A 22,478-nucleotide genomic window follows, 5' to 3' on the forward strand; every position below is an offset into this window, starting at 1 on the left:
AGGGATGCCCAAAGTACAGGATCACGGTTGGGCTCTGTATGGAAATCCTCTCATCAAAGATAACTCGTCTCCCTCCAAGCTACTAGAAAAAAAAAAACCCTTATATTTCTACATTTCCTGGTATTGCAGGAGATGCTTGAAGGCCATCTCTTCAGAGCACAGAGACTTGACAATGTGTTCCAGAAGAGCTTCATTTTCACCATTATCAGTGTGACCGGGTCCCACCTCTCCCTCCCATCAAAGCAACTAACTGCTTCAGCAACTCTTTCGCCTCCAGGTAGGAAGCAGCAAACACCAAACACAGTGAAGAGCAGGAGAAGCAAGCAGTGCTCCATCCTACGTTTCAGAGCCCCAGAGACTGGCCAGGACCTTGGTGGGGGCAGCAGCAGCATTGCAATGTCTCCACTTTCTCTAGCTCATCTGATAGTGTCATTAGTACAACTGGCTCCCAGCCAGCAAAGTGAGAAAAAGAGCAACTGGATGCTCAGAAGGAATGATTGAATACAAATTTAACATCTTCATAAACGGAACAAAACATCTGGTGGGAGGCCTGTGGTCCAGCCACATGTACCAAGGACATCAGCAAGAGCTCCAGCATTGCTCAACACTGTGGCAGCAGGGAGAAGCCCCAAGCTCAGGCAGGTTCCAGTGCAGACCCTGTAAACAGTTTTGGGCCACTTCTTGGCAGAGTTCTTCAATTTATTTTACACTGCCAGCAGTCACTGGAGGGAATTATTGGGAGGCCCATAAAAATCAAGTTTCCTCTCCCAGTGTCAACTGCTGAAGTAGTCTTCGCTTCCTGACCTCAGTCATTGTATAGTGCTACTGCCTGCTGTTACAGAAAGTTGCTGTGTGACAGTAAGCAAGCTGACACCTAATTGTTAAATTCAACCAAGGGTTTTAATTAAGGGAAGAGTGTCTTTAAAATAAACTCTTAGAGAAGGCTTTGGCCCACGTTCAGGAAAGCACTTAAGTACAAGCCTTAGACTGTCCACATTCAGGAAAGCACGTGCTTAAGTGCTTTCCTGAATGCAGATATATTCCTGTCCCGGGGCCGTAAAAGTGCACTAAATAATAAAATTTATTGCAATTTGACTTCACGATTTTCTTGAAATATTTATTTAGCTGCTTCTTTATTAGCAGTAGAGTCACTTAAATTTTGTGTCTATTTAACAACTTTTACTGCCTGGTGATTGCATTCCAAGAGACAAACAATCTGTTCATGCTGTTTCAGTTAAATTCTAGGGTTTTTTCCTCCATTATCATGAAATGGTCTCATTTACTTGAAAAATACCCAAATTAAACCAGTTACAGTGAAACAGGGTACCTACTGGCCACATACTACTTGAAATCATTTTGCATGGAATTGGAGATCTTTTCAGTTCATTCTCTGTCATTTACCTAGTGAGAATATACTTTCAAACTTTATCTAAACTGAAGCTCATGTCTGAGGCCTTCACTGAACAGTGATGTTCAGTCACTGCTTCTCCAAATATTAATGTACATTCTATTATACCAGTATAGACGTCATGAGTCAGACCAGAAGGCCAAACTGGAACAAAAGCAGATCCTTCCCTCACAGCTGATACACAGTACCCGAATTTCACATCTCTCACAAGCTACCACCATCATCTTCTCATTGAAAATGTTGTATTTTCCTAAGAGAAAGTTTACAGCGTTGAGCAGGAGAGACAGCATGAACACAGGATATACACGTCCAGATGAAAAACTGGGAGAAGAGTTGAGGTGTGCTTAGTCCTACTTAACTACCGCTCCTACAGATCCTGAAATGGGAACCTGAAGCTTGGGAAATGAGGCCAGAGGTGTCAAATTTGTCGGTACTGCCAGTGTTCGATGAAGTGGGAAGTGATCATTGCTTTTCCCCCATTCATTTGGCCCATAGTTACACTGTATTAGTCACATGTTTCATGTCTTACATCAACAGCCTAAGCCTTTTTTTTTCTCTCGTATTATGCAGCATCAGAGATTAGTCTTCAGCTACAGAAAGAGCCTCAGTGCCTCTCATGGGGCACAAGCCTCCTGGGATGCAGTTTCTTAATTACTGGCAGTCTCCCACAGGCAAAGGTAACACCTGCAAAGGCTAAGACCAGCAAAGAAATTTTCCTCAAATCAAAGTAAAAGGGAGAGTTTGCATGTTAAGTATTTTCTCTTCCCTCTATAACACTGAGGAGAGTCCAGGTCCCACCTGGGAACATCACCTGGCAGCTGCTGCCCTGCTGTGAGGGCCAAGACCCAGGCAACACTGCTGGTGTCTGATACTCCCGGACACATCTTCCCCAGCAGCTTACAGCTGTAGGCACTGTTTTTTTACTTTGCTCTGATTTTTTTTCCAGACCACCTGGCAGGAGTCTCATGACCTCAGAGACATGGGGAAAAAACTGGGCAGGATTTCTGTGGCATTTGCTAGATAAAATGCCTACAACTTAATTGTCTGTGATGGCCCTAAGTGTTCATTCTAGTCCCAATGTCAATTTACCTTTCTTGCTCAACTTTGGGCATTTTGTGTGCATCACAATTGCTAATCAAAATACCAACTGTTATACCTTAGCTTACTACCTCTGCACTACAAGAAAATACAGAAATGCCAAAGCAACTGAAAAACAGGACATTTAAGTATTCATATAATCTGTACAATACCCAAAAAAGGTTTTCAGAGGCTAGAAAAAAATCAGCAAGGTGAGTTCTCCTCAGGCTACACAGAGAAGCAGGTGAAAATTAAGATGTCCCAACTGTGACCAGCAGGTTCATAATTAAGGAAACACCACATGACAACATTTAATTTGTTCAGGTGGGAAGGTTAACAAAACAAGTTCAGAGCAAAATGTGGCACAAGCAGAATGAGTTAAAAATGAAGAAAAAGCTGGTCAAGATGAATCACACATCTCAGTCAAATAAAAGAAAGTCTCCTTGCTTTAAACTTGACTGTAATTGGTTTCCTCTCACCTTCCAAAAATGTATTTAAAAAGGAGAACAGTGTTTATGGCACAAGCTAAACCACAACCATTTTACTCATTTGTGGTTTCAGTTTTTCGTTAAGACTTGTGCTTAGGGAGAACCTGGAGCAGCCTACTCTCAGCAGCCTTTTAACACATACCACATTTAATGAGAAAGAATAAAGAACATTATGATCAAGTTTCCTAGAAGAGGACATCTCAAGTCAGGCAGAACAGCACCATTTCCTCAGACTTCCCTCCCAAGCACAGATAGGCAGAGCCAGCTCACCCCTCGCTCCAGCAGCTGCTCAGAAAGCTCAATAGGACACCACCCAGGGATGTTCATGGGATCTCATGGACAAACAGGCTTTTAGGACAAAGAGTGTGCTTTTTTTCTCAGGTCCACCCCTTGGTCTAATAAAGATGGTGAGCTGCTTGCCCCTGTGAGCTTTATCTCTTTCACCCAGCTCTGCTTTCAGAGGAACACAGGTCTGAATCACGCAAACTGGGAAAGATGGAATAAGAGGTAACCTAATCAAAAGCTACATCAGCAAGAACTGCTGTTTCATCTAGCTGAAAACGCTATTTTTTGAAAACTAGACTTTCTTAGGCACCATCCTTCAAACTCACAGGCCCGCTCCTCCTGCCCCAGAGCTAGCATACAGAGCCGTTCTCCACGGTGAGAGCCAGGACCTGTCCATGTAACCCTCTCTCCAGTCCAGTTCATCCCTCCTGCTCCCAAAGTTTCTCCTCTCATCCGTACCCATGAATTCAAGTGTGCACAGCCAGCCCAAGTGGTCAGCTGGACGTGACCCACCCACGACCAACTGCAGCATTTGCTCCAATGCTGATGAGGTCTTCAAAATTTTGCTTGTGATTGTATCTGACAATTTAAAGAGTTTTCTTAAGGGTTTTTCCCAAGTTGTGCTTCACATTAACTTCAGCCTCAGATAACCAAGGCAGCCTTCACAGACCATCTGCCTCAAAAAGGCACTCTGATCTTTCTTTTTCTCCTTGAGCGCAGCTTGAGTTTATGCAATGAAAACCAGCAGAAACAGCGACATGCGCCCATCGTGCCACACAGCACGACAGGCAAACACTCCGCAAACCAGTCAAAGATAGTTTGAATTTCTTCAATTGGACTTAAACTTGGACTTAAAACCTCAAACCAAAATCTGCATTGGCAGATGACATGCAATTCTGCTGAGGATTCCCCTCGTCATCCAGCTTGCTTCTCTGTATCCCAGTTAGCCCAAATGCACCCACCCTGCCTGCAGCAGAGGACAAGGCAAAACCGATTAACAGCTCTGCTACAGTTACTCCAAGACAGAGCACAAGGCAAGGAGCAATACGGTAGCAATAAGGTGAATCCCACCAAGAGACTGTGGCAGAACACCAGCAAGGTATTTTTCAGATTAAGGAACACGCTCTTGTCTGCATGAATTTCTGAAATGACTCTTCCCTCCTTATCTTTAGGAATCAATACTGACCTCAGGCAACTTCCCACAGGCACGGCAGCAGCGGGACAAGAAAACACGTGACGTGGAGACAAGCCATGAATCTCAGGAAGGACAGCAAGCATCTCCTACCAGGACCTTATGACCTGGGCTTGGTACACAATCCCTAGCCACAGCTTTGGCTTTGCTTGTACTTGCTAAGCACAAGTTTTGCTGTCCTTACTCCTCAAATAGCATCAGTGAAACCTACAGGACTCTTGGCAGACTACAGTGTTTTTTCTCCAGGTAAGTGCGGCCTCCGAAAGTGGCAGTAGGCTGTATTTTCAGCTGGAGAAACACATTAGGAAGCTACTGTGTGATATGAAAGCCTTCAAGTTTTCGTAATAGCTCTTCATGTTTTTCTGCAGCTTTGCAGAATTTTAGAACAGTTTGCTAATGCAAAAGTAATGTGTTTGATTAATCACAGTTTCTCTCTTTTCAATTGCTGAGAAGACCTGTAGTACAAATCCAAGATTTCTTCCATCTCAAACCAGTACAGTCCAAAGCCAAGAATACATATGTTACTAGCTGGAAAATAAAGTGCCCTTGATTCCTAACTTTATTTTGGACAGTCCACTCCAACTTATTAAAAGCCAAATTCAGTAGTGAGAAAATATATATAGCTTCAGCTGTTTTGTGTGGGTTTAAAGTAGTATTTGCTTTATGAGTAAGAGACTCAATAATGCATATATTTACATAAAAATAGTTTTGACATTTAAGTTAACTTCTTGCCAAGCTGGTGCAAAAATGGAAATGTAAAAAGCATAAGCACAGAAATAAGCCCCTATGCTGTAACTCTACTATTTACAGGTGATTTTTTTTTCTTGGCAATACGACCTGAACAGTACATTTTATAGCACTAGACCTAGTCACTCTGAGTCAATTTAGTGTTTATGGAAAGTGTCAGACTGACAGTTCAAGAATTAAACTCGCTATGCCAGCATATAGTTGAGTAGCAGTAGGAGCAAGGAGAGTTTCCAGAACCTGGGTCACTGATGTGCCCTGGTCATTATATGCAGACATGATTGTGCAGTCCAGCATGCAGCAATACAAACTCCCAATTATTTCTCAAACCCCAAGAGGCTTCTGAAGAGGGTGGAACCACCATGTGCCATAGGAGACTGTGAAGCACCTAGTGCAATTTGAAGCCTCAAATGGCTATGACATGTCCAAAACTTTCAAACCATTGAGGCGCCAGGTCTTCCATCTCAGATTCACAACCTCCCAGCAGCATGTGCTGGCCAATGACTAGGGAAATCACCTGGCAAAAACCCTTCACAGGTACCACTACAGCTTTGTCAAAAGTGAATCCTCACACAGAGCATGTAGACCTTGCTATCTCAGCCACCCTCAACACACAACATGTGTATGAGTGCGTTGCACTGGAGGATTCGCTAACAACAACTCCTCCAATGAAGGAGAGAGACTTATCTACTCTCCACTGCTTTGCACCTGAGCTACCTAGCTCTTTTAGCCTTCTTTTTTCTCAGAGCCAAAGTGGAAAAGGAAATCTCTTTAATGTTTGGTTAGGATAGGTGATGTGCCATGTGGTATTAAGTGCATTACTTAATTGCACTCTGGCAAGCCATAGGAGCCCTTCTCTGCTAGATCTGGGGATGACCATGCACCAGTCACTAAATAATTAATGTGATGGATGTAAGAGGTTGGAAGCCACCTTTTCTACTACAGTAACCAAGACTGTTCTTTACTTCTTTTTTTCCCTAGAGCAATTAGTCAGCTCAAGGATGTCAAAACATACAACTGGGCCACAAGACAAATTACAGTGTAAGTGTTGCTGCTCTGCCAATGATCTAGCAGGCTTGGCCCCGAGGTTTCCCATGTTTGAAGCCTCAGGTCCCTTGCTCAGTATTGCAATACTTCTAGAGACATTTTAAGGAAGTCAAAATTACCAACAAGCCTACCTTGCACAGATCCCTTCATTTATATAAATAAATAATAGCACAACCCAGTTGAACATACTGTTGACATACTGGTATGAAAAAGAGAAATATCAAATGTGCACATATACATTCCTTAAGTCTTTGGTCACCAATTCAGACCCTTTTGTAAAAGTTCGTGACAACCGGCTCATTAATACTTAATACTCTGACTGTCTCAGCTGAATGATCTGGCAATTAAAAAGCCATTTCTACATTCTAGTTACCATACGGCACCATAAATACATGAAAATATATAAACAGAAACAATTAATCATAGCTGAGGATTGTCTTGATCCTTACTGCAGCCTCATAAGTTACATATTTTTTCTGCCGTGATCTCACTGGCAATGCATCACTGTTTTTAACCACTCTGAGCACTGATTCTACACTCAGCAGCTGTGTTTGTTTACAGGGCTAGAAGCTAGCACAGGACAAATGGACTTCATCCAACTTTTTTTTTTTTTAATTATTTTTTTTTTCATTTTCCACTACACTTCACAATATATTGGTCCTCACAGTGCAATTATGTTTTTCCCAGTGATGCTGGCCAAGGAGAGTCCACAAGCAAAGATGGTGCTTGCTACTACTGCACAGGGATGCTTTTTATTGTTCCAAACACAGGCTCCCTAATTGCTAAGCATGCTTCAGACATTTCTAGCCAGAAAAGCCCACTACTGTATTGTCCATACATTTTTCTCTACGAACGTAAAGAATGTAACCATAATCCATCCTGCACTTTTTCCTCTGCCATTTCAGTGAGAGAGAAATGCAATATTTTATACTTAGAGATCTGCCAGTGCCCTTCACACTTGTAACCAAGCTCCCAAAGCCAATTCCGGAAGACTACAAATCAAATTCAGGCAAGTCAGCCCTAAAATAGTTTTACATTTCAATATCCATATGCCTTTTCACAGACAGTTACTTGATAACAAATAAAAGAGCAGTCCTTTGCCCTTATGTACTTTTCATCTCCTTGACTGTTTCCTTAGCACAGAGTTGGGGAGTGCGTTGTTTTTCCCCATCCTGTTTTAGGATAAACAATTAAAGAGGAGTTACCAAATTCACTGGGACATAGCAGCAAACACTCCTGCCCTAGTTCTCACACATCTGAAGGCAAATATAATTTTAAATATTTGCCCTAATTATTCAGAATACTTTTGTAAGCAACCCCTATTTATGCTAGAAGTCACACAAGAGATAAACACAGCATATATTGATTTGTAGTTTACAGACTGTTTATAGTCTTCCACCCTGCTAAAAATACTTTGGGTTTAGCTTATAAACTGTATTAGACAGAAACTACCTAACAGCCACCTGGGCAGCTGCCAAATCCCAGTAGCCAAACAATTTATCCATGCAAATACTCACAACTATTCTGTCAATTCACCAATAAGCCCTGATCAGGCACCTCTCTAGAGAGAACAAGGTTAAAAGCACCACACAACTTCCTGAAATACACTTTCTGAGACAAAAAAAGCCCACTTCCAGGAACATTCGCAGGGCATTTTGTTTCTGAGGGACTGCCTCTCACTATTTTTAACTTTGTTTCGTGCAACAAAGTCCATATTTCTCTGATAATTTCAAAAAGCAATGGTGATGTTCTGACATCACAAGATGCATGAAGAACCCTGTCAAAGTAATATATTGCACTTTGCCGTGTAATTATGTTATGTTGGAGTAGAGTGTTGGAAAACTTAGTATAATCATTAGCTGAGCACTGAATGTTTTGATTGTCAGACAGGTTGTATATGATGCAAATATATGACTCAGAAATGATTTCACATAAACATTTCGGTAACAGTAATCTGACTCATAACCTCCAACATAGAAAATAACAAGCTGCACAAAACATCTGTGCGCTCCGAGCAACCCCAGCTTGTAGCAACCTTTGCAAGTCCTGCAGAACTGTGAAACCAGAGTGTCCCATCCCTGAGGACCCAAAGCCAAGAGGTGCTGAAATCTACCTTCCCAAAAAGAGTCAAAGCAGGAGTGGAAAAGGCCATCGTTCCCACCAGGGATCCCTGCGGAAGCGCTATGATAGTTTACACTATCTGACAATCTGCCCAGTGGGCATTGCTTGGTTTAGGTCCACACTTAACAGGGGTAAAGGTCTGCTGTTATTCCACCCCAAAGCTTTGCCATGTCAAGTGTGGCACAATGAACAATTCTTCTGCTATTTATTTTCTCATTCATCAGGAGATGGACAGCTTCTTTCACGGCCCCTTTCTGAAGACAAATGTGCAGTCTTGAGTGACAAGGAGGATTTACCGTCTGTTATTTCGGAGGAGGTTTGCCATGTTTATTCTGGAAAGTGCCATGAATTAATGAACTATCTCTTCAAGCCTCAGTGAGTCGGAGCTGCCAGCTCTCTGGCTGCCAGAAGCAACAGACTGTTTTGGGATCCCATAAAACTGTTTTTACTGAGACTAGCGATAGCAAAAGTATCAGGCGGACCCGATCCCAATGGCTCTGAAATATAAAGGAGTCATTATACAGACTTCAGCCATTACACTGAATTTTTATTCACAGTTTCTCAACAAAACAATCAGTTAACTCAGAACACCTTTTAGTAGCTCCTCTGCAGTATGGACATTACCAAAAGATATTATGACTCTGCAGCCTGGACATTACCATTGATGTTACCAGAAGTCAACCAAACCTTTACTAGGTTCTCCAATAGTTCCCAATGAAAAATGTGGTGGTCTGTGACTGCTCTAATTTTTCCTTTTCAGCTCCTTGTGGATGCCAGTTTACACCCACATACAAGAGCTGCACTTCAACACATGCACCAAACCAGAGCCTGCCTGCATGCTCATGCTACCACCCACTGCACCCAGGCATCTCCTGCACTGTTCAGTCAGAAACCCAAAAGGAAGAGCTGCCCTCTTGCAAAAGCCATCACTTAGGGCAAAAAGTAGACATGATAAACAAATGGATGTCTGGTGGATATTCGTGTTCAGGTATCACCCACGGAGATCAGAGTTTTTACTGATGTTGAGCTGTTCGTAAGCACATCTGAGGATCCATGTCCTTATTGCAGCATGGTTGCAAAAGGCACAGATTGTGCAACATGGATGAGCAAGGCTGGCAAGCAGGAAGAACTAAAACCTAAGCCAAGTGAGAACCTGTGTTCTCCAGCTGACTGATGCTGCAACTGAAGGACAGGTTTCACCAAATAAGACCCTGTGGTTCCACTGTTTCCACAAGCTACTATCACAGCCCTGGTTCAGCAATGCCCTCTGAACCTTACCTTAGCCACTTGGAAAACAAGTATAGTAGTGATTTACATTTGTCAGAGCATGCTGGGAGACTTCAACATTTATGAAGTTAGTTGAGGCCCTGAATGAGACACAGAGCAGCATCCTTGCATTGTGTAGTAGGTAACAAATATTATACATCCTGCAGAATGGCCCATTTTTTTATAGGACAGCTGCTACAATCATTAAAGTGTAAAAACTACTACACACAAGAGACGAGACACAGACATCTCAAAGTGAAAATCTCTACTGTAGCGTGTTAAAAAAAAATTATTTTCTCTCCACCTATATTTCATTGCATAGTAAGTTGGAACTTCCTTTAACATGAGAACTTTTTTTACATCTCTCTTTTTTCTTCACTCCCTTCCCCCACTGCCTTTTTTCCTTTGTGGGTTAAAAAGAAAAAAAGAAATTGAAAGGGCAAGCCAAGAGATTCACAATCACCAAAGCCTGCAGAACATACAGTGAATTTTGGCAGGACATGCATGTTTATCCTTCTCATATGCTGTTTAAATTATTTTTATAAACAAGTCATTATCTTGCATAGCCACTACTTGGTCCCTTTCATGTCAAAGACGTTTGATGTTACAATAATTAAGCAAAAGGGTCTGCATGCTTGAAATGTGGTCTCAGGGTGATGGTTTGTGGGCAAGAGAGACTGTTGCTTTTCTAAAATGAAGGTTACTTCTCCAATCTTTGTCGTTTAAGTTGAGCACCTGGACTCTGTATTTGCAGATCAAATTGTTGTGTAAATACTCAAATATCAATTTCATTCAAGGCTTAAATTTTATAACTATGCTCCTGCTATTTTGGTCCAAAATTATGCAGACACAACAAGGCTCAGGGAGAAGCCTCTTACTGCTTGCATGCAGACATGTTGAGGAACTGGGCTTGGCATCATGATGAAGACAGAGATGTTAAAAGCTCATCAGGCCTCTTCCCACACCAAGTGTGTTTATCACAGGTGAGCTGGAACACACCACCGCTGTGGGCAGGAGAAGAAACATGAAAGAGAGGTCCATGGTAAGTGCCAGAGAAATTTCTTCCTCCTTTTCTCCTGCAGAGCACCTGGTGATTGTCACTTCAATCTCTGCTCATCTGGATTCGGCCAGAGGGAGCGTGCACCTCTGTGACACAAGGAATTAAAGCTCCAAACACTTATTGATTCCCAGATACGTAGCATTAATCCAGATACTGTTAACACAGTTCTAAAAGTACGGAAGTGAGGCTGCAGTAAGTGTTCATGTCCAAACAACTTTCATTGTAGAGTTTACAAAGCCAGAGGCAGACAAGTCTTTTGCATCTTGCATGTGCTTGTTACAGCTCAACATTTTTTTCAAGTGATTTGGATGATGTTATTCCTTGGAAGAGGACTGGGAATGACTGCTTACAGCTTTGCTCTCCTGGATTTCTCTCTCAAATAGTCTGGAAAGCCCAGGACATACAAGAATGCAGGAAGGCACCTCTGTTCCACACTGAAACTGCAGACCCTTTCCTCCCTCCAACACCTCTTGGCTATGGGTACGACTATCACAACCTGCCCACAAGCTCTAATCTGTTCTCATTTTTTAAGTGCTCCATGTTGCCTGCTGTGGAGCTAAACGCCTGTGCTTCAATAGACATTATGTCATCTCTCAGCCCTTGTACAAACAGAGTGTCTAATACCTTGACCATATACACCACGTGAACGTGAAGCAGTGAGCGACAAGATAAGAACACTCCATCTGCGCCTGCAGACAGTAACTGCACCACACCATGAACATTTGTGAGCATGCTTTAAACATGGCATATTTTACAGCCTGCACTCAATAAAAGAAATTGTGGCTCTCCATTTGCCACCAGTAATATTTTGGGTTGATCAAATACGTCTTCAAAACAGGGCTTCAAATGGCCAATTCATATGCCTCTCATAATGCAAACAACCATTAAAATGCACAAAATAACATATCTTTGGAATACTGTTCGAAAAACACTTTCTCGTTTATTATCAGGAAATTTGACTTCTTCAGAACAAGTGTTAACACTGTCTTGATTAATTTGTAAAGCTATTCAAGCCATGATGTACATCTGCACACTTGAGTGTATTTCAAATACTGTGCTTGTTTTCATTTTCAAAATGATTTTTTTTACACTAATAATTGACCTATGAATATTTCAAGTTTATAGGGAGCCAGCTGTTCTAAATTCTGGTTATACTGAACATTCATGCAAAACATCAGGTGATATCATTGGATATTTTTAAGGGGAAAGTTCATAGGAAAGCAGTTATGTATTCTTGTGATTAACACCACATTGGATCAAAACAGTCATGTCTAGCTCTCTGAAAATACAGCTACTGTTTTAGTTAGCAGAACACTTCGGCTCTGTCTACATTATCCTTTTTTGCCAAAAATTCCCACTGTTGCTACCACTGATTCAATTCTGTCATTGTGCTATGATGAACACTGCAACACAAAATAGAAAGAGCTGCAGGCAATGCTGTCAAAATCTTTGTGGCCTTAACAACAACAAAAATATCTCATGCCATCACGAGAAAAAACCAACAAAACCAAACAACCCAAACAAACCAAACACCCCCAAACTCTCCACAGCCCTAAAAAGCTGTTTCTTAGCATGGGAGTCTAAGTAAGTGAAAGTTCTGGAAATATCAGCCCTGATCCATACCAGGTTTTAGGAATAAAAGACCAGTACGATGTATTAAACACCCCTGCACTCCCACAGGGGCTCAATTTCTTTAATTAAGCTTATTTATCCTGCAGCAGCTGCAGCTCCATGCCCTTCCCAAAGCCACTTCCTTGGGAACCTGCTTGGGGTGCAGAGCATGGGGCTGCAGGGCTCCTTAGGGAGTGGGTATCTCTTCAGGGTGCTGGTGCCAGACACTCCTGCTGCAAGGGCTGCAGCCATGCAGGAGCTGGCAGGAGGCACCACTCCTTATCCTATGCCTGCCATGATGGAAAAACAAGTGTAACTAAATAACACCTCACCTCAGTGTCCCACGGCTGGAGAATCCCAGTCCCAAATGCCCTCTCCCCACTTAGAATCACAGGTGGTTCGGGCTGGAAGGGACCTTTAAAAATCATCCAGTTCAACCCTCCTGCCATGGGCAGGGACATTGTTCACTGGATCAGGTTGCCAAAGCCCCATCCAACCACGTCTTGAACACTTCCAAGAAAAAGGCAACCACAGCTCCTCCAGGCAACCTCTTCCAGTTTCTCACCACTGTCATTGTAAAAAAATTTGACTTTATATCCAAGTCCAAACCTAACCTCTTTCAGCTTAAAAACATTGCCCCATCAAACAGGGAATTTAGGTGTGACCCCACACAAACCTCCAAGAATCAGGTGCACAGAAGACGACTTTCTAGTCCTTAGCCCCAGCCTCCCAGGCTCTGGGGTGTGATGCCTGCTAAAACAAATGGAAATCTCTCAACCACAAGCCTTTTTTTCCATTCAGATTATATTGCTTGCTCTCTATTTCACATCACAAAATAAATGGTCAAATGAAAATGTTCAACGATTAGTAGGTGGCCTGCACCAAGCAGCATTATTGGGCATCTGCTGGGATACAGCAGAAACACAGTGGGACTGTTTAGATGCCAAGCAACTCATGCCTTCCTCTAACCCCCCACAAGTCAGCAATGAGGCAAGATGACTTAGAAAGAATCATGTCTCCTTGGCATGCAACCTCTAAACACCACCTTCCTTCCTCCTAAATGACAAACATCACTTAAAAGTGTATGTTTAAAGCTATGAGAGAGTCAGCACCACGATGCAGCAGGCTAGTTCCAGCAAGTCTGTGGCAGGAAGTCCCTGTAGGAGCTCAGCACAAGACATCCAGGACAGAGCTATCCAAGTGATTTACTAATGAAGCAACGTTCAGCTGGAAGAAAACGGCAAAAAGAAAACTTTTTTAGAAGAAGTGGTTTAGTTTCAACCTTGTTTGAGGAAAAGAACTAGGAACTGCTGCTTTTATTTTTACAAAAAAAAAAAAAATCAAAACAAAGCAACCCCACACCCAGGTTTGTATTCCCAAATGTAACATATTAGTGACTTACACATATGAAATTTTACTCAAATCAATCAAGACTACTTTGGAAATACTAACTTTTTCCAATTACAATCACGGTTTGTTGCTGTTATTGTAAGTAAGACTTCAACATTTCACCCAAATTTAAGATGGTATAAACTTTCAAGCTCTGAAAAGCCTTCACAAGACAGAGAATGGTCCTGCTAATGCCACATGGTCTGGTTCCAGTAGCGTAGTCCAGATAACACTTAGACCTGGATAAACTGCTCACACAAACGTGACATTCCACTTGTTTCAACAGTGCAGGTTTTGAACAGCAGCTTCTCCAGGAGCCACGCATCTTCCAGGGCTCCCAGCCAAAGGCAGAAGGATTACTGCAGATTACTCCAATTCAGAGTCTGGAGCAGATGAAGACTCCTAAAGACCATTTGCCTTTTCTTTAATCTTGTTGTCAGTGAACTGCATGCTAGCAGGCAGCTCACAAGCAATATGTACATTGAGGAGATGACATAAATGAGGACCTTGAGCTGCATCAGTTGAACAGCAAATGTAAGGCTGCTCTCTGACACTCGGGATCTGTCTTGGCATCAAAGCCCAGTACAGAAGGCTTGGCAGATGTCAGTAAACTCATTCCCATCATCAGCTTCATGATTTCTAATACTGGCCTGCTCTGGACACACGTGGAGGACGCCGCTCGCATGCCGAGAGCATGAGGCTGTACACAGCCAGCTGGCAGCACAGCCAGATCCACAGCATCACACACTCCAGTTATTCCCTGTGAGTAGATGTCTTGACCTTTACAACATGTGGCCAAGAGTATAAACAGATGGGATGACAGTATGAATGGTACGGTTCCGTCAATATAATCACGCAACATCCCCAAGACAACTTGGTTGCCTAATTTTGTGTCCCCTGACAGCAAGCATGATACCAGGAAAAAGACAGGTGGGCTGATCAAATCCTTCAGATGAAAAAATCACCTGCTTTAGAAATGCACATGAAGATGCTGAAGCACTGCTTCCTTCCTGTGAAAAGCCATGCGGATCAAAGGCACATTGCCTGAGCCTAAGTGCTTGCCATGGATTTGTGCAAGATCATTCCTAGAAGGAAATCTGGTAGGTGATGGCTGCCAAAAAGATGAAAAGCCTGTTTGGAAGACATCATATCCATAAGTAGCTGCTTTATAGGCAAGTGGAGAGAGAGCATTTGAACAGCGAGCCCCGCACTGATCTCTGAGCGGCTCCCTTGTGCTGGAAGGCAGAGCTCTTGCCCCAGCAGGTAAAGTCCTGCAAGGAAGACACTGACTTTGGGATTCAAAGATAAAAGAGACTTTTCACCATGGTCCCAACTCAAATCAAGTGGCAGAGCATCAGGGCTGCCTGCAGAACTGCCTGGCAAACAGCTCGGCTTCCCATCATTGTTTTGCCTGAAGTCCTCCCAAGGGAGCTGTGGGGTCTTGTGACTGAAAGGGGAAAACCCCTTCTGCACCAATACAGAGATCCAGTGCATCCACACTTACTCTGCTACAAAAAGTCACCATACTGTGGATAACCAGGCACCACACCCCAGAAGTACACTTTTTATGGTCCTTGCCCCTGGATGGTTTGATGGGCTCAGACTTTTTTTGCACAGCTGTCCAGCTGTCAACAGCCCCAGATGTGGGTCATACACAAAACCTGCAAAGACTTTCATTGGATTCCTTGTGGGAAACGTGGGTTTTTTCCCCTCAGTCCAGATGCTTGGATAGGAATGCATGGGTGACAATCAGATAAGCTTCTTCCCTGGCTGGACACAGGATTGCTCCACAGCACCTTTCATTAAACAGGGCATAATACTGGCCACAGTTAGAGTAGCAAAGCCTTCAAGAGTCTTGTTTCAGCTGCTACGCGTGGCTCGCGCTACTCTCTAAGGACATCAGCCAGCGAAACAGGGGCTGCAGAGCAGCTCCACATCAGCAAGGATGAGCCAGAGGAGACCAGGGAGACACTAGGCCTACCACAGCCCCTGGCACGAGTCTACATTTTGGCTTGAGCAGCAACCCCTCTCCCCTCACCTCACTGGACTGATGGAGAAGGGGTTTGTTGCGAGGAACTTGATGCGTCTCTTGCTAAAACAGCCTTGGCAGCAAAATACAGGGATACCTGCCTGAGTCTAGCTGTCAACCCAGCATCACTGCTTCAACGAGAGATCTCCATATCAATCATGGGTTGCTTTGCAAGGAGAAAGTGGAGATAGCCCTATCTGGTGCCATGAGGAAGGTACATTAGTCAAATAGGAAATGTCATTAGATGCTACTTACCCAACAGCACTGTGACAAGACATGCCAGTGCTATGTTTAGATTGAGGATGCTCCTGAAGAGGAGTGAACAGTTTCCTAAAGTCACCTGTTGGCACACAATGCCCCTCCTGCACCACAACCCTGCTGTACAGCCATTCCCCTGGCACAGAAGTTCAGTACTCTACTTAGTATAGAATGACCTAAAATGCAGGTGCTTCCACTTGAGCTAGATATCCAGACTGCCTATTTGGGAAATGGAAAGAAATAGACAATTTTTGTTGCCTTATCCGAGAGAACATATTTGAAATAGACAATTTTAGGATCATCTTCCCAAAACAGGCATAAGTTTTACCAAGTGTAGGTGATACTTTCTGTCAACCTATTTTTTTGTATCTAACCTGATAAATGAAATTTATTATCTAAATTATCTGAACTGGTTTATATCTTATGTGTTTTTACTTGTAATGGTAACAACCACTTATTTCTACTCCCTGATACTTCTCTCTAGGTACATTATAAAAGAAAGCACTAAATATCTCCTAGAAAGTCTGGACACTTGAAATTCCCCTATAGGCAGCCCCTCCAGGAACCACACCTCTCAAGTCCCTGCTACAGTGCAGGCATCACTAGGTAGGCAAGGTAAACCTGGACTTTACACTTTGAAGACTGATATTTCTTGTCATCTCTGTAAAACAGCAAGTCCCTGCATCTGGAGAACCTCCAAGACTTCTCTTTTTTCCACTTTTTTTTTTTCCCCTTTTTTTTTCTTTTTTTTTTAAAGAAACAAACAAAAACACCTGTCTCTGAGGACATCACCTTTGAGTCTGAAAGAAGCTTGAATACTCCAAGACTTCACCAAAGTCCCTCAGCTTTGCAAGACCTCAATGAGGACTACTTGTACCTAAGCACATATGAAAATACAGCCTTCCCCAGACAGTCTGCTGCATTCCCAGACTGAAGGAATATGTTAATCAGGAAGGGCTGGAGCACTGCACATTTAAAATCAGCAGTGACTACAAGCTACAGAGCTGGAAAAATTAAGTGCACTTTTAAAAGAACATCAACACCTGCAAGGTTTCACAACAAAGCAGGACTTCTCCACACAGCTGACCTAGATGATGGCTTTCCAGCACAACAAGATGCATCATCAAATGTTTGCCTGGTTCTGGGCTGCAGCAGAAGCAATACTAGCACCCGTAGGCAGGTTACTGTGGCCATCCCCACTTACCTCACACCCATGCAGCCACATGCACACATCTTCAGGGCAACCTGCACCAGGAAAACCTAGGTAATATCACACACACCTGGTCCTGAGAGAACAGCAAGGGCCCCTTGCATCTCTTTGGTAGCTGTGCCTTTAGTAATGGGAAGACAAGTCTTTAAGATTGAACACAGACCAAGCTCTTCAGAAGCCAGTTTTAACCAAACTGAAGTTTTTATAGGTCAAATCACATGAGGAAAACCCCAAATAAAATAATCTGGCAGCATCTGCTTACAAGAAAGACTCCAGCTGTGGTTTTTCAGGGTTGCTTGGAGTATGCTTCCTTGGAATAGTGAGTGTCCTTGAGGTCAGGAAGTCTCCCCTTTCTGCTACAATCACACCATCTTTTGCCGCATTTTCTAGATTATATCTGATAAACCCCTTTGACAGATTGCAGTCTGGCTTTCTCACATCACATCTTTGCTTTCTATATTGCAACAAAGCCCTAGACTTCCTTTAGTTTCATGACATTAATTATTGCTTAGTGGAAAAGTAAATGTCAATACACACGTGAAAGACCCCTAAAAATCCCTGACATGCCAGAAGAGCTACAGAAAACAGCCAAACAGCTGCTTGGGCTCAACCCATTGATTTGCAAGCTCTCTGGTAACAAACAATCACGTTAAATAACATTATGGTTTATGACTCGGAACTTGGAAGTCGATGAGAAATTTCTGCAGTTGATTCATACTTCCTGAGACTCATAACTAGTGTTTCAATCGCGCTATTTTACTACATTACAAGAATAATTTTCCTTTTTGTTACATAAGTGTCTAGATCCAAATTATCAGAACTGATTTGAATCATATGAATGGGTTGGGTTGGGTTTGGTTTTCGGTTTCATTTTTTTTTTTTTTTCAAAAGAAACAATTTCAGGTTTACTGTCTAATACTGCTCTCCTGGTGCTTCATAAAGCAGACACTTAAGATACTTTCCAAAACACCATGTGCTCACATTTCTCCCTCAAATCAGCTCCTCTGGGAACCGTCCAGCTACTTGCAAGCACCTTGCACCACATCCTTTAAATAAAACAGGCTACAGGGGTTGCCTATGGGGAGCTAGAGCTGACACTGTGCTTCTTAAACTCACAGCTCTAAGTATAGGTCCTGCAAGTCACCAAAGAACAGTGACAGCGGCAGCAGCTTTGTGTATTCAAAAGACAGAGAGGTCTAGGGAGGCTGGAAGGGCAGAAACACAGAAGCAGCTGCCCTTTGAACTTGAAGCTTGCATGGTATCCCCATGTCTCAGAGTCCAAGCTAGACACAGGCCACACTGGCTTCATTGACGGGTGGTTTCAGGATGTCTCAATCAAAACCACCAGAGCTCTGAGATGGCAGCACCACCTAAACACCCTCCAGCTAATTTTAAATGAGAAGGCTGATACCCTGACAGCTATACCAGCAGTACACAGAGCCCATGGAGCTCTGTTCTGCTGTATTTCCTGCATACCACAGGTAGCTCAGCTGTACCTGCTGGAGCTGCAGTCACCTCTGTTCCAACACAGACAAATGCTTCAACAAACATTCACAGCACAAGGGGGACACTTCTGACCTGCTGTATGTCTTCCATCAGGTGAAAAAACAAATAAACAAAAAAAACCACTCAGCCCATGGGATTCAAGCTAAACTTGTTCTAAACACATATGCCATGGTATAGAGCTGTGGAGCACATCTACCAGTCCTGGGAGCTGAGAGAAATTTCCTGCTTTGGAGATGTGATCACTGCTCTAGATGAGCAATGCACGAATACTTGGTTTTGGTGTTTTGTTTGGGTTTTTCTTGGTGTTTGTTTTGTTCTTGTTTTGGTTTTTTGGGGGGGTTTTTTTGTTGTTGTTTGTTGGGGTTTTTTTAACAAGACAAGCTGTTCACAGGTGTCATCCTTCTGGCACAGCTCTGAAGCACTAGTGAAAAGATACAGTTTTCAGCTGACTGACTAATACATTGAGCTTCACAGGAATTCCCTTAAAAAAAAAAAAAAAAAAAAGGAACTGCAATTTGCCAACTGAAATATTTTCATTCTCCGCATTAGGCTGAATCTAATTACACTGTTTCCTCATAATTGCAGTCTAGTATTCAGGGCTCCTTCAAGTAAAAAGCTTAATGGCTTTCCCACTGAAGTTCCCACCTCAGAGCCCTTCACATCAGTAACACGCTGACAGCATGATTTGTTTGAAGAGCAGGTTGATGTCTAACAGAACTCATTTCCACATGATACAGATTTTTATCACGTTCCCAGGCTCAATCACCAGAGTATCCTACATGGAGTCACGTATTCCTCATCACACTAGCTCAGACCCCTCTTCTGCGAAAAAAAAGAAAAAAAACAAGAGGAGATGGGGACACACGCGAGTAGCACGGGATGTACTTTGCTCCAGCCCCAATGGCATCTGTGCCTTGCTGGACCTCGCACGGAGCGAGCGCACATTTTGCTCCGGCGTGGAACTAGAGCAGGGTGGGTGTAATCCCGAACGTCGGGCTCCGACTGCCGTTATGACAACCGCGATAATAATGATGATAATGATGATAATGATGATAATAATTATAATAATGATAATACAACCATTTTCTTTTTTGTCGCGCTCGGGTTTTGCGTCCTGGGGCATATTTTTGTAACCGTTTAGGAGGACGAAGGGAGGTTTCTCCCATCGCCGCACACGAGCTGCCCCCCTTGGCCGAAACCCGCGCAGCCCGAGGCGGGTCCCGACCGACGCACCGCGGGGCAGCAACCGGCTGCCCGCTCGCCCACCCCCTCCCCGCGGGACAAGGGTGCCAAAGGCTGGACCCCGGCACTCACCCAGGTTGACGAAGCTCATGACCATGTCGGCGTCGTTGAGGAAGGCACTGTCCTGCGAGCTGGGCAGGGGCGGCGGCGGGGCGGGGGGAGGCGGACGGCCGCTCCGCTCCGCACCCGCGCTGCCCTCCGCGCCCTCGGCCAGGGCGTGGTACAGGTCCAGCATGAAGCGCGGAGCCGCCGTCAGCCTGCCCGGCGGCGGGGCCGGCGGCTGCCGGGGCAGCGGTCGAGGACGGTGGGGCAACCCCAGCACCGAGAGGATCTCCCTTTGCATCTCCCGCTTCTCGTGCGACTTCAGCCGCCGGTAGAGGAAGCCCGAAGCGGCGGGCGAAGGGTCCCCCCCTGCCGGGGCGGGCAGCGCGGGCTCGGCGGGGCGGCAGGCTCCGCTCAGCAGCGCCCAGCAGCAGCACAGCCAAGCCAGCCGCCGCGGCATGGCGCTGGGCCGGACGGAGGCAGGCGAGGTCCCCGCTTCCCCCTCTCCCCGGGGGCTCCCCGCCGCCCTCCAGCCCTCCTCCCTCCCTCCCTTCCCCCCGCGGCGGCTACCGGCCGGGCCGGCGGGGGGCAGGCAGCCCAGAGGGGCTCAGCGCTCGCCCCCGCGCATGGCCGCCCGCGGGGCAAGCCTCCCCTCTTCTCCTCCCTCTGGCCCCCGCCGCCGCTCAGGTGCGGCGGGGCCGCCCCCGGCCCGGCCGCTCAGTTCGCCATCCCCCTGCCCGGGCTCTGCGTGGTGGGGGAACAAGGAGGAGGAAGAAGAGCAGCAAACTTTTCCCCCTGCTTGGGAGGGAGGGAGGAAGGGAGGGAAGGAGGAAGGGAGGGATGGAAGGAGGGAGGGAAGGAGCTAAGCGGCCGAGCGACGGGCTCCTGCGGCGGCAGCCCCGGTCCCCGCGGGCTGGCCGGAGCGGGGCTGCTGGCGGCGAAGGCAAATCACCAGCGCGCCCGCCTCTCTGCGGGGCGGGCGGCCGCTCCTCCGGGGCGGGGTGCGGGCCAGGGCGCAGGTAGCGCAGCCCCGCGGGGGCGGGCGGACGGGCAGGCCGGGGGGCGAGGGGGGCGGGGGGCAGCGCAGCAGGTTAAGAAGCTGCGGCCCCGTCGGCGCGTTGCTGCGCTCCGCAAAGCGGTACCGGTGCTCGGTGCTTTAGCCTTGCTGCTCTGCTGGCTTGTTTCTTCTATAAAAGGAAGGTTTCGGCCATCCCCTCCGGCTCCCAGCCCTTCGAGGACGTTGGTTGTTTGTCCTGAAAATAGGTGGGGGGCCACCTGTTCTAAATCTGTAAAAGCATCACAGGGAATTTTTACGGGTTCCGCTGGCACAGGTTGTTGCCGCGGGGAGTTGTGGCTGCCCCCTGCCTGGAGGTGTCCAAGGCCAGGCTGGAGGGAGCAACTTGGTCTAGTGGGTGGTGTTCCTGCTCATGCAGGGGGGTTGGAACATCTAATTCTTTAAAGTCCCTTCCAACCCAAAGCTTTCTATGATCCTACAGCTGTTTCTGGAATATAAGGCACAGCTGAGCAGGCACACTGGTAGATGACTAAGTACAGGTAGCCCTCGCCAGCCCCAATCAATGAAGTCTCATCTGCACCCTGGAACTGCTGTGAAGGAACATACCCGTGCTTACAGTAAGGGTCTAGAATTGCAGCTCTGATTTCAGCCCTTTCAAAAATGGGGGGGGGGGGGGGGGGGGGGGGGGAACGGGACAAAAACGCTATCCAACCCTAATAACAGCTGTTAAGTTGAGCAAGATGCAGCTCTTCCATATGCTGGTCTCTGACTTCATGGATCTTGCCTGGGTTGGATGAGCAAATCCAGGCTAGCCCTGCTGAAATCAGTGCAATTGCTCTGGGTTTGAACTAGGATAATTTCATAGGAGTTGGCCCTGAGAATAATATCTGGACCATTTGAAGTCACTGGCAAAATTTCCATTAACTTTATTAGAATCAGAATCTGGCAATAAGCTCGTATTCAGTTTCCCAGAGACACAGCTGAGAATATTCAAGACAGAATACATTATTTTCAGAAGTAGAGGTTACACCGAGTGTTCACTTTTGTGAAAGTAAGGTTACAGATGGGTGTTTTAACTGCACCAGTCAAGGAACACAGTAATACCAGGTATTTAAAAGTTTGTTTTGGCAGGGAAAAAAAGGCATCTTTAAGGAGATTTGGGCATAGCTATCATAGGGTTGACAGGGTAGAGTATGGAAGTTGCTTTTGCAACTGCCCCTCCCTTTTTTTTTCAGTTTGTGAAGATACTTAGAATTTGGAAGTGAGGGTACATGTGACACCACGGACCCAACATGCTCCTTTTGCTAAACTGGACCCCATTATCTTCATGCAAGAGGTCTGTGTCATCCCCTAAGGAGTGGGGAAGGCAATGTCAAGGGAAACTTTTGTATTCCTTATTCTTTTGTCCACTTTTCTCAGCTTAGAGCAATAGGACTGGTTTGATTAAATGGGCAAGAGGAGAGCTCACTCCCAGAGAGGAGGCAAACA

General features: G+C 45.1%; 1 protein-coding gene across 1 annotated transcript in view; it reads right to left on the reverse strand.

Annotated features, from left to right (window-relative positions):
- Positions 1–20,918, reverse strand: part of BMP6 (bone morphogenetic protein 6) — a 91,599-nt gene extending 70,681 nt beyond the window's left edge. Inside the window, exon 1 of the mRNA XM_051610578.1 lies at positions 20,006–20,918. Coding sequence (XP_051466538.1) covers positions 20,006–20,435 — 430 coding nt within the window. The 5' untranslated portion in view covers positions 20,436–20,918. The remainder of the gene's footprint in view (positions 1–20,005) is intronic.
- Positions 20,919–22,478: the final 1,560 nt, after the last annotated feature.

This window comes from Apus apus, chromosome 2 (genome assembly GCF_020740795.1).
Source record: "Apus apus isolate bApuApu2 chromosome 2, bApuApu2.pri.cur, whole genome shotgun sequence".
NCBI classification, from domain to species: Eukaryota; Metazoa; Chordata; class Aves; order Apodiformes; family Apodidae; genus Apus; species Apus apus.